At 34.4% G+C, this 15605-nt stretch overlaps 1 protein-coding gene across 2 annotated transcripts in view; it reads right to left on the bottom strand.

Annotated features, from left to right (window-relative positions):
• LOC150110573 (kinetochore protein NDC80 homolog) overlaps window positions 1-15605 on the bottom strand; it is a 201158-nt gene that overhangs the window by 90393 nt on the left and 95160 nt on the right. For both annotated transcript variants that reach the window (XM_090394897.1, XM_090394906.1), the window contains exon 8: window positions 9227-9321. In XM_090394897.1, the coding sequence (XP_090251023.1) occupies window positions 9227-9321 (95 nt within the window). The remainder of the gene's footprint in view (window positions 1-9226; window positions 9322-15605) is intronic.

Raw genomic sequence — 15605 nt, 5'->3', positions numbered from 1 at the left:
TCAAATCATTTATTTCAATCAATATACTCTCCCTCAGCTTCGATACAGCGTTTGGCAAGGTCAATTAATTCATTAAATGAGTTTTTTTATATCGGTTTTTTACTGTTGAGGGTCATGGTAACTGCTGCTTGAATGTTTTCAATGGTGTCCTATCACTTTCCTTTCATCAGCAAATGAAGTCAGGGGAAGAGAAAGAAGTCACAGGGTGCTAAATCAGGTGAATACAGCAAATGATCCAACACACAAACTTGGTTTTTGCTCAAAACTGTCTCACAATGTTCAAACGATGAGATGGTGCATTATGCAAAAGTGAAAATTGTCAGTATTTTACCTCGATATGATAAAAATGAATTAAGAAGAGCTATGATGGCAAACGATTTGATACATAGGCTGTGCAGAAGGTATGGGTAGTTTTTGAATGTGAGGAGTGAGACTGAGGGAAGATTGGATTTGTATAAGGACAGCCTACACCTGAATGCATTTGGTATTAGGAGTCTAGAAAAACTAATAACTGATATGAGACCTAACACAGAGTCAGGGAAACTAAATTATGAAGGGAGGAATAGTGAAAATGTCAGTGTAAGAGAGCGACAATATCATATAATTTTGTTAATGATTGGATGGGCTTTGTCATGGAAATGTTGACAAGGAGAGAAAGATTGACTGTGTTCATCCAATTTGGACCCATCAAACGTGCAAAGATGTCTACGTGTATATGAGAAGGACAGAGATCTGCAAGTTGTCCATGTGTCAAGTAGACTGCAGACAAAACTATACAAAAGAACATGCAGGTAGATTATTGTCTGTACATGAATGCTAGGAGTATCAGAAACAAAGGGGTAGAGAGTTTGTTACCTTAGTCAATATGGGGGTGAGACCTGGCTATCAGAATCAGATATACTAACTGGTATCGAATGTAAAGGGTACAGTACTTTTAGAAAGGATAGAGAGAATAGGATAGGAGGGGGTATGCTGTTAATGATATTGATGACTTGAATCCAGTTAGAGTTGAGACCTATGATTGTAGTACTACTAGCAATACTTCGTGTGGCAGTGAGTTTGAAGCCATCTAGTGTGAGGTGGAATCTAACAAGATCAATTATGTAGTGGGGTGTTATTACAAACCTGGTGGATTGGTTGGTAGTGATGAAGAAATGCATCACCAAATAGAAAAATGGAATGCAACAAGAGTAATCATAATGGGAGACTTTAATTATCCAAATACTGATTGGGATAGCAGTAGAATTTCATAAGAATGAAAATGCATTTATTGAGCAGCTGCAGGACAACTTCTTCAAGCAGCATGTGATAGAAGGAACTTTAGGTCAAAGAGTGTCAAGATTTAATTATAGTGTAAGAGGACATTTTAGTTAAAGATGTAACTCTTCTACCTCAGGTTAGTGACAGTGACCATGCAATACTCACTTGGAAAGTGACAAAGTTTATGAAAGTTCCAATCAGAAAAGTTTACATGCTGAACCGCAAAGCAGAGAATTATGACCAACTAAGGAATACAAGGGATTCGTAAGAAAAGCATGATGTGGAAAGAATACAGTGTGCATAAGGATGATGTCCATTATGAAAATTATGAGCAGCAGGCTGAAATAGTCACAACTGTTGTACAGAAAACAAAATCTGAATATGAAAAGAAACTGGCTCTGTGTGCTAAGATAACCCACAAGAATTCTGCCGATATGCTAATGAAAGAATAACTCTTCTAAATGCAGATGGTGTGAGGGTAACAGATGCACAAAAGGTTGTTCAACTAATGAGTACCCATTTTGTTAAAAGCAATCAACCTGGTATATGCAACATTGAACTCACTGCTACCTCTTCACTGGATGAAGAACCTGAGGTGTATGAGGATGAGGTATTAGAGCTGTTGCACAAACTGAATAAGAATTCAGCAATAGGGGCTGATGGGATATCAGCACGTCTGCTAATAGTGTTCAGCTGAACTGGCCATTCCTTTGACCAGGCTGTTTAATATGAGTCTCTCAGAACAGAGAAGATTCTGCAGGAATGGAAAGAATGTATGGCAGTTCCATTGCACAAGGGTGATGCAAAGACTGATGCGTCCAACTACTGACCAATTAGTATCTCAGGGGTAGTGATGTTGGAAAAGATGGTCAGGGCTCACATTCAGAAATGGGTTGATAGTTAATCTCTACTTGACAATGAGTAATATGGGTTTACTAAGGAAAGGTCATGTTTTAGCAACTTGCTCACATTCTATAACAATGCTACCATTGAATTAGATAGTGGGAATGGATACTTTTGGATTTTGCTAAGGCTTTCGACAGAATACAGAATGGTAGACTGTTGCATAAATCAGAGAATATTTGTTCGGGTTATAGAATATTAGAATGAATAAGAGGATGGCTGACTGACAGATATCAAAAAGTGGTACACAGGGGATGTGAGTCTGCAAGATTTAAAGTAACCAATGGTGTACAACAAGGATAAGTGCTTGGTCCACTGTTATTCAATCTGTACATTAATGATATTGGGAAGGAGCTGACAAGAGACATACAGCTATTTGCTGATGATGCAAAGATAGGTAGGGTAATCAGGAATGCTGCTGATATGCAGTATTTGCAGAATGATTTCAGAAGGCTGGAATTGTGGACATGGGAAAATGGATGTCACTGATATATTGGAGAGAGTGCAAAGGAGAGTGTTAAAAATGATATCTGGATTGTGGAATAGTGATAATAAAGACAAATTGAGAATTTGTAAACTGCAGACACTAACAAACAGGAGAAGAAAGAGGTCATATGATTGAAACTTACAAAGAGCATGAGGGCTAGATTTTTCTCTCAGAGGGTGGTGCGTGATTGGAATGGATTTCAATTGGATGTTGTGAGAGTGCAAACAGTGTGAATGAATTCAAGGTAATTCATTCACACTGCTTGCACTCACAATTCATTCATTCATTACCTTGAATGAATTCAAGATAACTGGCATGAGAGCTAACACAGAGTCAGGGAAACTAAATTATGAAGGGAGGAATAGTGAAAATATCAGTGTAAGAGAGCAACATTATATAATTTTGTTAACGACGGGAATGGACTTTGTCATGGAAATGTTGAAAAGGAGAGAAAGATTGACTGTGTTCGTCCAATTCGGACCCAAACGTGTGTGCAAAGATGTCTACATGTATACGAGAAATGACAGCTGGTATGACAAGTATGTATGACAACTGGTGCATGTAGTATGTGGCCTCCCTCAATGAGTCCCTGACTCCGTGGAGGTCTCTCTTAATAATAATAATAATAATATAGTTTTCAGCAGTTTATTACGAGGCATGTCCAGAAAGCAAGGTCTGTTCAGAATTTACTTGTCAAATAATACATTGGAGAGGGATCAAGCATGTATGGTAGCATAGAGTGATGCGTTAGCCAGCTGTTAACAATTTTACTTTTGTTCTGTTATTGCTTGTCTTCTATAAATAATTTACGAGGGTGGTCTGAAAAGTTCTCGGCCTCGGCCATGGATGGTTGCACTATCGGCAAGATTTTTTTTTCCCCCTAAGTTGGTACATCTGTCATAAGTATCCATGTGAAATTGTAAATCATTCTTATCAAGTAGTTTGTTTTATACAGTTGTCTGAAACAAAAGTGTTGTCTATATCCCCTTGAAATCGATAAAATTGAGTATCGTGCGGTTATAAGATTCTTTCTAAAAGGTTTAACAGCAAAAGAAATTCATTTGAAGTTCAAAGTTTATGGTCACTCTTCTCCTTCGTTTTCGACAATTAATAAATGGGCTGTCGAGTTTAAACATGGCCGTACCAGCCTTGAAGATGATTAATGTGAAGGATGTCCAAAAATGTAACAATGTAACACCAGAAATCATTGATCAAGTGCACGATATGGTACTGGATGACCGGCGAGTCAAAGTGAGTGAAATTGCCAAGACCATAGGCATTTCAAAAGAACGTGTAGGATATATTTTGCATGAAGAATTGCAAATGAAAAAGCTTTGCGCAAGATGGATGCCATGCTTGCTCACAGCATATCAAAAACACACTCACATGAAAATCTCTGAACAGTGCTTGGAGCATTTTAACAATAAAACTGATTTTGTGCATCGATTTATTACTATGGATGAGACTTCGATTCACCATTAAACACCAGAATCCAAACAGCAGTCAAAATAGTGGACAGAAGCCGGTTGTTCAGTGCCAAAGAAGACAAGTCAGTTCCATTAGCAAGAAAGGTCATGGGCATTGGTGTTTTAGGATGCTAAAGGCATTTTGTTTATTAATTATCTTGAAAAGGATAAAACAATAACTGAGGAATATTATTCCGATCTTTTAACCAGGCTAGACGAAAAAATTCATGAGAAAAGACCTGGTTTGCAGAAGAAAAAAATCATCTTTCATCAGGACAATGCACCTGCCCACAAAAGTGTTTTGGCGATGGAAAAAATTAAGGCATCTACACTAAGAATTGTTGGAACATCCACCCTATTCCCCAGATTTGGTTCCCTCTGACTTCTATCTCTTCCCAAAAATAAAAAACTCTTTCTCGATGGTTAGCATTTTTATTCAAATCAAGAGGTGATTGCAGCTGTAGAGGGGTATTGTGCAGATCTTACTGAGAACCACTACAGGGACAGGATAATGGTGCTGGAGCATCGCTGGAATAAATGTATTAGTCTTAAGGGAGATTATGTTGAAAAATAATTTTGAAATTATAAATTCGTTTATTCATTGTTAGGCCGAGAACTTTTCAGACCACCCGCATATAAGGAGTACTATGATGAAAAAATCCTGCCAGTTGCAAGGTTCATAGCAGTAATGCCAAAATCCACAGACAACTCTGTAAGGTTTTATGGGCCTAACACAGTGAGTGACAGTAAGGTTAGGCAATGGTGTCATTTGTTAAAAGAAGGGCACAAGAATATTCATGATGAAGAGCACAGTGGCCAGTTGAGTGGGGTGACAGAAGATTTAGCAGAAAGAGTGAACAGAAAAATTCGTGGTCATTTCACAATTATGGAATTTTTTTCTTTTAATTCCCAGAACTTTCATGCTCAGTCATTCATGAAATTGTGACAAAAAAGCTAGGAATATAAGAAATTGTGTGCTAGATAGTTCCCAAAAATGCTGACTGATTTACATAAACAACAAGTGGAATCAGCTTAAATTTTTTTGGAGCATTACAAAAATGAAGGACATGAACTTTTTTCTTATATTGTGATTGATAACAAAAAGGTGAATTTCGTATACAAATGTCGAGTCAACAACAATCAATGCAGTGGTACCACTCATCTCTGAAAACAAAAAAATTCAAACATGCACAATTGTTCAAAAAGATGATGGCCTGTCTTCTGGGAATAAACAGGAATCTTGCTCAATGATTTTTTAACACTTTGAGTCCTATCAATGTAAATTGATCGCGCTTGAACCCAGAATCCCATCGATGTATATTTACATCTCTAAATTAAAAATTCCAAAAATAATAATATATGCTTGAAATTTATTATCAGACTGTACTGTAGTTAAGTTTGAACTCTCAGCTTCATTATCCATGAGGATGATCGACTTTTATCAATAAAAAAAAAACAATTTATATTAGTATATCATAATGCCTGCCCATCAGCTGTTTTGAAGATTTCCACACTAAGGAAAGATACTGGCACATGCACTGATGTATATAACAGTCCATACTTCATTATTTTACTACATATTTCTAGCAATTTTTGTGTTCTAATCATCTGCATTTTTCATCATTCATCTTGCAATTTTTATTTGCTATAACAGTATTGTGCTTATATTGGACAATCCTGGTTGCAGATACAAGGTAACTGAATATTATCAAAAATGTATATATAATGTTATGTAATATACATTATGAAACTTATGGATACAACTACCATGTTAGGGTAAAACCTTAGTTTAATATAAACCAAAATATACAAAATATAAACCAAAATATACATACCCTCCCTATCCATAAAAAAAAAAAACAACACAAACGACACATTAAATATAATAATTTTGGTGAAGCAGGCCTCTCAGATCATGTTCTTAACACCCTACCCCGAATTGATTGGAAAAGTACTCGTTCTTTGCATTATAAAAACTTGTTATGAATGGAAATTTAAAGAAGCCTGTGAAATTTTGATTAACAACCCTAATCTTAATAATAATGGGGGCTTAAAACTCCCAAGAATTTGGATGGCACACATTCAGCCCACTTAATTTCCAGCAAAATCTGACTTTAGAACTCTAAGCAATTTTCATTTTTTATTGTCCAGTATCCATACCAGTTGCAATTTATATGTATACTTATATAATTAATTTTATTTATTTCTTTATCTATTATTACTCTCCAGCTTAATTAACTTTGTAACCTAATAGATAACAATACTCTAGCTTTGATGTAGTGAGGTTTTTTTTTTTTTTAACTACAGGTCAGGCAAATAGTTTTAACAGTTGATCAGAACTTTAGCATGCCATGTAGATTGTAGTGCAGCTTGTTTCTTTGTGTGTGTGTATATATATACTCCAGAAGATGACCTTAATGTGAAGGTCGAAACGTCGAGTGTATTTTTTGGTTTATATTAAACCAAAGTTTTACTCTAACACAGTAGTTGTATCCATAAATTTCATAATGTATTCTGATGACCCGGTAAGCATGAAAGAAAGGATTATGTAATATGCCTTGCATTTCAAGAAATGAATGGCATAATTCAATAATTTACCACTTGACTTTTGTGGCCAATAGTGGATAATTATAGCGATGTACACTCCTATGTAAAATGATATTTTCATCATCATAACACACAGGAATTTTATTTATAATTTTCATTATTTATGTAACATCTAAGCAATATTTTGACTGGATTTGTTGAATTTTGAACACTAAAGAAGTAAATATATATAGAAACTAATAAAAAATTAACTTTTTATTTTTTTTCAAAAACCTTAATTTCTTGCAACCTGTTTCTGGAACCCATACCACATGTATAACTAAAATTTTTGTTCCAATTAATTGTCAAAGATGCTAACTAAAAGACATAAAAATATCTATTTGGATATTCCACAGAAATACTGCACAGAATTTTTTTAAATAGAACTAAAAATGGTCAGGACACAGGGTTCTTTAAGTTCCAGTAGGTTTAGGACTCAAAGTGTTAAAGAATCACAATTAATTTTCACATTGACTCTCCAAATTGTCTGTCAATGCATTTGGCTGGCCACTGTTCTGTTCATCGTGAACCATGTTGTGTCCTCCTCTTAACAAATGACACCATTGCCTAACCTTACCGTCACTCATTACTTTAGGTCCATAAACCTTACATGATTGTCAGTGAATTTCTGCAGGTACTACTGGTTTCTGCCAACTAAAACCGTATCATGTCACAAACCTTGCAACTGGCAGGATTTTTTTTTTTTGTTTTTTTTTCCACAGCACTCAAATTATTCATAGAAAACAAACAATGGAATGAAAGTAAAATGATCAACAGTTAGCTAACAAGTCGCTCTATGCTAGCAGCACAACATGCATGATTCCTCTCCCACATATTTGGCAGTAAATTTTGAATGGACCTTACTTTCTTGGATGGCTTTCATACTTATTTTCATGAAGAAAGTGAAGTTACTGAACTGTCTTGAATGAAAACAAGATCATGGTTTCTTCAGTTCTGTGATTTTAAGATGCAAGAAGTCTCTACATGTTGCTGTCATATAGAGACCAATCTTTATGTTAATCTTTCTCCTGTGTGAGAATTCAAGAAGGAATAAAAGTTTCAGTAAGAAGGCAAGAAATTGAAATTCCAGAAGTTTTGTCCATATAGAAAAATAAGTGTTGTTTTATGTGATTGAAAGGAAGTTGTGCATTAATTGTTTTTCTTGTTGTGATTTGAAGAATATACTGGTGCTTGCATAGTTCAGTAGTTGATTTCATGTGGTATATTTGTGTTTTTTTATAAACAAAAAAAGATTTTTTTTTCCCTGTTAAAGTGTTTGAAGACAATCTCTTTAAAATGGTTGAATAGTTTAAAAAGGATAATGCAGAAGATAAGTTATATATGAGATATCCTGGGATACAAACTTGTGTGCAAGCTTAATTAGGAATTTAGTTTCAGTGTTTTTTTTTCTATTTCAAATTTAAGAGTTTTAACCACTTGGAATGTGTGTGAGAAAAGGAAGTTGTACAAGTACAGTATAACACCAAATGATGTTGCTCTCAGTAAGTAATATATCAGTGCTGATGACATGATGCCTCAACAAGGACATGACCGGAACGTAGTTTAACTGTTCTGGAGGATCTGCCAGTCCTAAATCCTTTTGAATAAAGAAGATGACATTTTCCCTACTGGTTTTTCATATGTTGCATGTATGATAGGCAACAATGATACATCAGTATACATGTCAGGCATTACCTCTGTTATCAAATGATGTATCTATAGTATCAGAACTTGACTGGAACCGTGTGAGAAACTGAAGGATTCACACTCAAGGGATTTTTGTTCAGTGTCAGAACTCTCACCCACCAGAGTCACAAATGGTCGCACGTTAATCAGCAAGCAATAAATGCACTTAAAAGTGGAATGCCAGAGTTATCCCTCCCCCCCACACACACACACTATATTGCAGTAAGTCACCTACTCCATGGTCTGGGTGTCAGGGCCTTGGGCTCTACCACCTAGACCATTGCACCAAAGGTCACTAGCTGAATGATCCTGGCTGAACTATCCAGGACTATGATCTTGTCAAAGTATGCAAGACTAGCAGAATCCCCTTTTCAGATGTACACAGGTTGCTATGTATGGAAAACACAGTAGAAGGGCATTGGATCCCAGTGGTGGTGGTGGTGGTGGTCTGGAAGATAGGATAGTAAAAAAGACAGAAGTAGAGTGAAAAATACAGAAAGAAAAGCAAACAGAATGAGGAAGAATGAAAAGGGACAGTACTATCACTAGGTGGTCCCTTCATCATGAATAAGCACCCCATGAAGGATAACCAAACAAATACTAGTATCACTGCAGATGTAAAAAGTTCCATTAAAAAAAAAAAGAATATATATATATATATATATATATATATATATATATATAAATAAAGGAGTCAAAATAACATAGAAAAATCATTCTATAAAAAACACTACAGCATTTATTTCACCATAAGACTTTAATGGCAGTATAACAGATTCAAAGTTCACAGAAATTCGAATTCAGGGATAACACTCACTGAAGGCACAAATTAACTTACCATTTTCTGGCGCAGCTCTTCTAACTTTATTTGTAATTCTTCTTTCTCTTTAAAAATTTCTTCCATGTCCTCCACCTCTGCATAGCATTGTTTTACTGTTGGTAAAAACAGTACTGTTTCAAGTTGATAATAATCCAAAAACTTTTATTGGTTATTTTCAAGAGGATTTTATTTATAAATGTCTAAATACTTGTTAAAGGACAATAAATTATGAAAGATTTTCAATAGCTGCTCATTTATAAGTAATAAAAAAAAGTCACTGATCCTTTAGAACAGTGCTTCCCAAAACTGTCCAGAGTCGCAGTCAAAGAAACTGCCCGGATCCACATTGCTTGAGAGGGGAGTTTCCCACTTCCAGAAAGGAGCTTCTTGGTCTGAGACGTCACTAGAGAGAGAGACTACTTCTAGGATGCAGACAAGGTTTCAAATTGCCGAAAGCAAGAGTTCCAATTGCCGGAGAAAAGTTTCCAGGCCAGGTTTATGTCAGATATTCACCAGTGTGTTGCGTTTTCATTACAATTTCATGAATCAAATGAGTTCACTGATATTGCTCAGTTAATGGTATTTATTCAAGTAAAGAAGAACTTTTGAAAATTATACCATTATTGGGAAGGACTAGGGGAGACGACATTTTTTCGGCATTTGATGAATTTCTGAAACAACACAAACTTCCACTTTTTAAATTTGTGTCTATTACTACTGATGGTGCTCCTGCAATGATAGGTAATAAATCAGGCTTCATTTCATTATGTAAAATCGATGACAAATATCCAGATTCTTTAACACACCACTGTATTATTCGCCAACAAGTACTGTGTAGTAAAAGATTAAACACAAAAGATGTTTTGGATATTACATTTAAAATTGTAAATTCTGTTCAAGGAAAAGCCCTGCAACGGCAGTTATTTAAATTACAGGCAGATGATGATAGGGAACTTCTGTTGTACAATAATGTTTGCTGGCTCAGCAGAAGTCAATTTTTAGAAAGATTTCTTGTATTAATTAACGATATAAAAATTTTTCTTGATGAAAAATGAGATATTTATCCACAAATGAGTGATAAAAGATGGTTGTTAACACTTATTTTTAGTAGATTTCTGTACGAAATTAAGCAATTTAAATTTAGAGTTACAAGGTAGAGATAAAAATTTAATTGACATGTTAAGTTCAATAAAAACTTTCCAACGATATTTACTTTTATTAAAGAAAAATATAAATGACCACGAAGTTAGACATCTCCCATATTTATTAAAATTTTTTGAACAAAATCAAGAAATGCTTCGCTATGATTTAAAAGAATTTATTCGTGAAATAGAATTAGTTGAGGAAGAAATAAATTCAAGATTTAAAGATTTTAATAAAACTGAAATGATTGTATCTTTTATCAATAATCCATTTCAAGAAAACTTGAACATCAAAGACATTTCAAATAAAATTAGTGGGCTGTTTGATATAAACCAAGCTGAAGTAGAATTTGAGATAATAAACATGCAGAATAGTTTACATTTAAAATCAATAAACAATGAAGTCATTTGGAAGTATGCACATGAAAAATTCCCAATATTAACTGATATTGTGCAAAAAAATTCTGTTGTGTTTCGGATCGACATACTTGTCACAATCCGCTTTTTCAAATATGACTGTCATAAAAAATCAATTAAGAAACCAAATTACAAACGATCATTTGGATGATTGTCTGCAATTGGCCACTTCTTCATATCAACTTGACTATGAAAATATTGCGAGGTCCAAACAATGCAAAATTTCACATTAACTTTTTTTTTTTTTTTTTTAAAAATCAACCAGCATTTCCTGTAACTTATGAGTTTGTAATCAATCTGCTGTTTTTCTAACTTTGGTTTCCAAAATAGAGAAATAAATATTTTATTCCAATATATATATATATATTTTTTTTTGTATTAAAATATTTTTGTATTAAATTAATTAAAAGTGATAAAAAAAAATTTTAAATACACAAATAAAGTTTTTAGTTGTGTATTTTTTTTTTTTTTTTTAGTTGTTTATTTGTGCGTAATCAGATATCAGGTTGGGGGAACATGATCTATATAAGAGTAGATCACCGAATAACTTTTTATAGAAAAGTAGCTCGCTTAGTAAAAAAAGGTTGAACACCACTGACTAAGACCATTACTAACTTCCTATCTAAAATTTTCCTCCAATTCAATTTATTACCTGTCAAGACCTTCAACGTTATCAGATTTTATATTTTTATCTTCTAAGGTACTTTTTATTGTATCAATCCACATATATCTTGGTCTTTTTCCTTCCAGCAAAGAACACTTGTTTTGCTAATCTTTCCTCTCCCATTTTGTTTAAGTGACCATACTACCTGAGATTAGCTCTGCTACCACATTCCTGGATGCTAACAATATTAAGTTCTTTCCTAATATCCTCGGTTTTAATATGGCATTGCCACTGATGCCATCTGTTCACCTCTCTAATCTTTCTCAGGACTCTCATATCTGCGGTCTCTAGTCTTTGGTCAAGCGTTTAATTTCTAACCCAGCTCTCAGATCCATAAATTAAAATTGGCTTGAACACTGTATACAGCTAATTTCGTGTTTTGCCTAATTTCTCTCTTATTCCATATAAATTTATTCAGTTGACTTCCTACCATACCAGCTTTGTTGATTGTGTTGTCTATTTCCATATTTAATTTACCATCTTCACTAAAAATTGTGCCTAAGTAGCTGAAATGTTTTACTTGTTCTATAGGTTCTCCATTGAAAATATCACAGTTGATATTTGCAATGCCTCTGCCTATTTTCATTGTCTTTGTCTTGTTATTGCTGACCTTCATACCATATCTAACAGTTATTCAATTTAGTCAGGGAATCTTGCAGACTTTTAGCGAATTTATTTAGAAGTATAACATCATTCACATAAAGCAAAGAGCTAACATTAACTTCTGCAATTTTGATATCAGAATTAATACCACTTTTCATAATGTGATCCATATAGATAATGAATAAGAGTGAGGATAAGTGAGGATAATGTACATCCTTGTCTGACACCAGATTTAACATTAAACTATCTTCCTGTACTTCAATTCTAACTGCTGACTTACAACTAAAAAAAAAAAAAAAATGAATTGCTTGATATAATGCCCCCACTGACACCATACAACTGTAGCGTTTTGAACAGCTTCTCTCTTGGCACCTTGTCATATGCCTTTTCCAGATCTGCAAAACTTAAATACAGATCTTTGTTATATTCCCATAATTTCTCAACTATTTCTCATAAAGTGAAAATCTGATATCCTGATAGCTTCCATTTGGCCTGAATAAATCTTGTTCTTCACCAAGCTTTCTTCCACAATTCTTCTCAACCAAACTTTCTCAAGTATATTTCAATAAATCTTACCAGGAACACTCAATAGGGAAATACCTCTGTAATTCTCGCACTCAGTTTTATTTCCCTTTTTATATATGAGTACTATGAGAGCTCTACTCCAATCATCTGGAACTTGACTCTCTGTCCAGGTCTTCTGAACTATGCAGTGCAGCCACTGTAAGACTTTTAGACCTCCATACTTGAGCATTTATGGTCGAATATCATCTACTCCCGATGCCTTTTTCCTACTTCATAATTTTTGCTTGTTAAAGGTTGGTCTTCAACTGACATATCCCCATTATTGAAATGGGAAAAACACCCAGAGACCTATGTTTTACCTAAAACATAATCCTTAACGGATTGCTGAAGCATTACAACAGTTTCAGCTGCAGCTTTAACCAAAAGAAAAAATTTCATGCACAGTCTCTGTTCATTGTGTCAGTGAATATAAAATCTCCAAACTTGCTTGTAAGCACTAACAAAAAAGCAAAGCCATTCATACAGCAAGTACTGAAGAACTGAAGTCAGTAAATGGGTTTGGATGAGATTTCATAATAGTTTTAATGGAATGTGTTAAGGAACTGACTGTGCTACTGATCTAGCTGTTTAATGAGTCCTTAAGGACTGGAAGAAGGGTAAGATAGTGTTACTGTATAAGGGTAGAGGTATCAACTTATGGACCTGTATTTCATCTGTGGTTAAGATTTTAGAAAAATTAGTAACAGCTTATAAATAGAATTGGGCAGATGAGGGGAAATAGTTATAAAGGTCAGCATGGATTTGTTAAAGGACTTCTTTTAGTAATCTAGTTGCTTTTCATAATAAAGTGACAAGAGTACTTCATGAGAAAAAGGCATACGTTGTTATTTCCTGGATTATTTCCAAGATATAAAAATTGCCTGCAAGCGGATTATAACAATGGGCAGTGTATCCTCTGTTCTCAAAACTGAATGAAATGACATCTGTGTAGCAAATGTCAGTGACCAAGCAGCATATTTTTAAACATGGAAATATTCATGAATTATCATTAATTTTCACACATCGAAATCGTTCAACAATCAGGAAAGAGAATATCGCTGTTTATGATTGATCATAAAAATTGTTTGCAAGCCGATGACAACAACGGGCGGCGTATCCTCTGTTCTCAAAACTGAACAAAATAACATCTGTGTTGCAAATGTTAGTGACCAATCAGCAAGGAAGTATAAAGAAAATTTTTCCACTAAAATTGAAGATCAAGGTAGTCTGTATCCAGTTCTCAAATCTAGTAATGCTGAATACTTTCTTCGCAAGTTTGTATTGTAAGGTGAAAGTTTCAAAACCATAGTACCATGATTTTTTAAAAGTAATAGGCCTGCAGATTTAAATTTTAATATGAATAAGAGACAAGGGACTTTGTGTAATTTTCGTATTAAGAAATCTCTTACTGAAGGTGTTTGTGACGCAACAGAAGATAGCGAGTCATCCACCACAGCCAACAAAGCGATCTCCAGGATGTACAAAAGGAGGGGAAAACTATCAGCACACAGGAGAAAGTCTGCATTCACTCGTAAGTACTTATAATCTACTATATAATATAAAATGATAAGCTTTTTTTGTAATGTTTTTGTACGTTTTTTGTCAAGTTATTTGAAACATTTTGAAACTCAGAGGCTACCCTGAGTGTCGAGTCTTCAAAATTTGAGTCATCAGAATTCAAGGAGAACCGGCTACCAGTCCAGAATGCGGGAGGTTGGGCGGCATAGGCGTTAGGGGGTAGAGCCCCACCCTTTTGAAGATTCAACACTCAGGGGCTATTAATCAATTAATAATAATAAATCAGCTAAATTAACAATTAATACATTACAAAATAACCAAGGTGTTCTGTGAACATTTCAGGATTTGTGAAGTGTTCTGTTGTAGAAAAAGTTTGGGAAACCCTGGTGTAGATGATTGCAGTTGCAGTTCATTGTAGTGGATGAATTGAGTGGTAGGGTAGGTGCCCTCCCTTGATGAGTCATTGGACTCCCTGGAGATGTCATGTAATAATAAATCTGGATTGCCGTGCTCAGTCACTTGAATTTGAAGGGGATGAAATAACTTTGGCAATGATTCTGGGATTGCAGAATGTTGGTTATGAGGACTGAGGATATGTAATCAGCAGAATCTGGTGAATAGAAGACAAAGGGGTGTTATGAATGAGACATTTACTTATTTTATCACATGGACAACGAGATGATTTTTGCAAATGAAGTGATGAGAAGCAACTTTTTTCTGTATGGGGAGGGTGGTTTCTGAGAAGGTAGTGAAAAAACAGCGAGTGAATTTTAACTTTGTGTTATCTATCTCAGACAACACAAAGCTTAAAATGAATCATATGACTATTAAAGTCATGAATAAGATTACTTTGGAAGAAAATGGTGGATAGGAAATAATAATGTAAACTTAATTATATAGTATTAGAGTATCCTGTACATTCTTTACATATCAGAAATGATGATAATGTTTTGCAAATTATGTACATGCTTGGGCTATAAAAATTTCTATTTACACCAAGATTATGTTTTAGACACTTTTCCTTTCCCACCATATAGTATGGTTTTTTAAGTATCAACAAACCTTAAAACATAAATCCTTATTGTATTCTCATTAGTAGTAATAATGTGCCCTCCTTCAATGAGTCCTTGGACTCCTTGGAGGTGTCACGTAATAATACTTGGCTTGTTCTTCACAGTTATCCTCTTCTATGATTTTACTTAGCATTTTTTCAAGTATATTTACCTAAATCTTTACTAGAATATGCTTCTTTTACCACCTCTCTCTTGACATAAGCATGGACTGATTATTTTTCACCTGTTCTCCCAGTTCAATTGTTCTATAATTCATTTAGTTTCTTTCATTAATTCTAGATTTCATTAGACTAAACCTTCTGAATTATTTATAGGAAAAATTTCTATGCCTGCATATTATTTCAAGATGTTGAAGAAACACCATAAAAAAAACTCATGATGGTTGGGCTCTCCTACCTCAAGAATGGAAATGAATC

Source organism: Typopeltis vanoorti, chromosome 1 (assembly GCF_054136105.1).
Source record: "Typopeltis vanoorti isolate ZY-2024b chromosome 1, IOZ_Tvanoo_1.0, whole genome shotgun sequence".
Lineage (NCBI taxonomy): Eukaryota > Metazoa > Arthropoda > Arachnida > Uropygi > Thelyphonidae > Typopeltis > Typopeltis vanoorti.
Note: the sequence above shows the minus strand (reverse complement) of the source record. Positions and strands in the feature narration are given on the sequence as shown.